The sequence below is a fragment of the Apteryx rowi genome, unplaced genomic scaffold (assembly GCF_003343035.1).
Source record: "Apteryx rowi isolate R43461 unplaced genomic scaffold, aptRow1 scaffold_2514, whole genome shotgun sequence".
Classification (NCBI taxonomy): Eukaryota; Metazoa; Chordata; class Aves; order Apterygiformes; family Apterygidae; genus Apteryx; species Apteryx rowi.
Window position 1 is genome coordinate 3416 of NW_020448880.1, and position 1378 is coordinate 4793.

Genomic DNA, 1378 nt, shown 5'->3' on the forward strand with positions numbered 1-1378 from the left:
GGACACGGGGACGACAGGGAGACGGGGGAGGACGCGGGGCAGAGGGTGCGGAGAAGGGGGCGAGGGGGGGGGGCGTGCGGGTGGCCTCGCGGGGCCGGCGCGAGCGTCCCTGTCCCTGTCCCTGTCCCCCGCAGCCGCGGCCCACGCTGACGCTGTCGCAGGCGCCCCAGGGCCAGGGGGGGCCCCCGCGGCCCCCCAGCATCATCAAGGTGCCCAGCGCCATCACGCTGCCCGTGCAGACCCTGGTGTCGGGGCGCCCCGGCACCCCCACCCAGCCCTCGCCGCCCCCCACCAAGTTCATCGTCATGTCCTCGGCCTCGGGGACCAGCGCGTCCCAGCAGGTACCGCGCGGGGACGGGGACGGGGACACGAGGGGACACCTTTGGGGCTGTCTCGGTTCCCCCCGGGGATGTCGCTGGGTCCCTCAGGTGGCTTCGTGGCCCTGGGTTGTCCCTGTGCCTCCTCTCCCCCCCCCCAACCCAAACGTGTCCCTGTCCCTCTGGGCTGTCCCCAAGGCTTGGAGGTGTTCCTGTCACTCTGGGTCATTGTGGGCCCCCCAAGCGTCCCCCACGTGGCCCCAATGACCCCCGTGTCCCCACCTGTCCTTCCGTCCCCCCAGTCCCCATGTCCCCCATCGCCATGTCCCTGACTGTCTCTGTGCCCTTGATGGTCCCCATGTCCTTGTCCCCATGCTCTTGACGGTCCTCATGACCCTGATGGTCCCCATGTCTCCATTGCCATGCTCCTGATGGTTCCCATGTCCCTGTGTCCCTGTCACCATGCCCTGATGGTCCCTGTGCCCTGATGGTCCCCATGTCCCCATCTCCGTGCCCCTGACGGTCCCCGTGTCCCCACTGCCATGCCCCTGATGGTTCCCATGTCCCCGTCCCTGTGTCCTGATGGTCCCCGTGTCCCTGACGATCCCTGTATCCTCGTCCCCATGCCCTTGATGGTCCCTACGTCCTTGTCCCCATGCCCTTGATGGTCCCCATGTCCCCGTCCCTATGCCCTGATGGTCCCCATGCCCCTGATGGTCCCCGTGCTCCTGACGGTCCCCGTGTCCCCGTCGCCGTGCCCTGACGGTCCCCGTGCCCCGCAGGTGATCACCTTCAGCACGAGCCCGGCGCCCACGGCCACGTCGCCGGTGACCACCACGGTGCCCAGCGTGCAGCCCGTGGTGAAGCTGGTGTCGGCGGCGCCCACGGCCCCCAGCGCCACCGTCACCGGCAGCGTCCAGAAGTACATCGTGGTGTCCCTGCCGCCCGCCGGCGAAGGCAAGGCCACCGCGGGCGCCCCGGCGGGCGCCAGCACCCCGGGCCCCCAGCTGTCCCCCTCGGCCACCGCGTCGCCCGCCGCCGCCACCCCCGCTGCCGCCCCC

The 1378-nt window shown here is 71.3% G+C and overlaps 1 protein-coding gene across 1 annotated transcript in view; it reads left to right on the plus strand.

Moving 5' to 3' along the window:
• Positions 1–1372, plus strand: part of TAF6 (TATA-box binding protein associated factor 6) — a gene marked incomplete at both ends in the record, with an annotated part of 4771 nt that extends 3399 nt beyond the window's left edge. The window contains 2 exons of the mRNA XM_026067021.1: positions 18–341; positions 1100–1372. Of these exons, the coding sequence (XP_025922806.1) occupies positions 18–341; positions 1100–1372 (597 nt within the window). The remainder of the gene's footprint in view (positions 1–17; positions 342–1099) is intronic.
• Between the last annotated feature and the right edge of the window lie 6 nt (positions 1373–1378).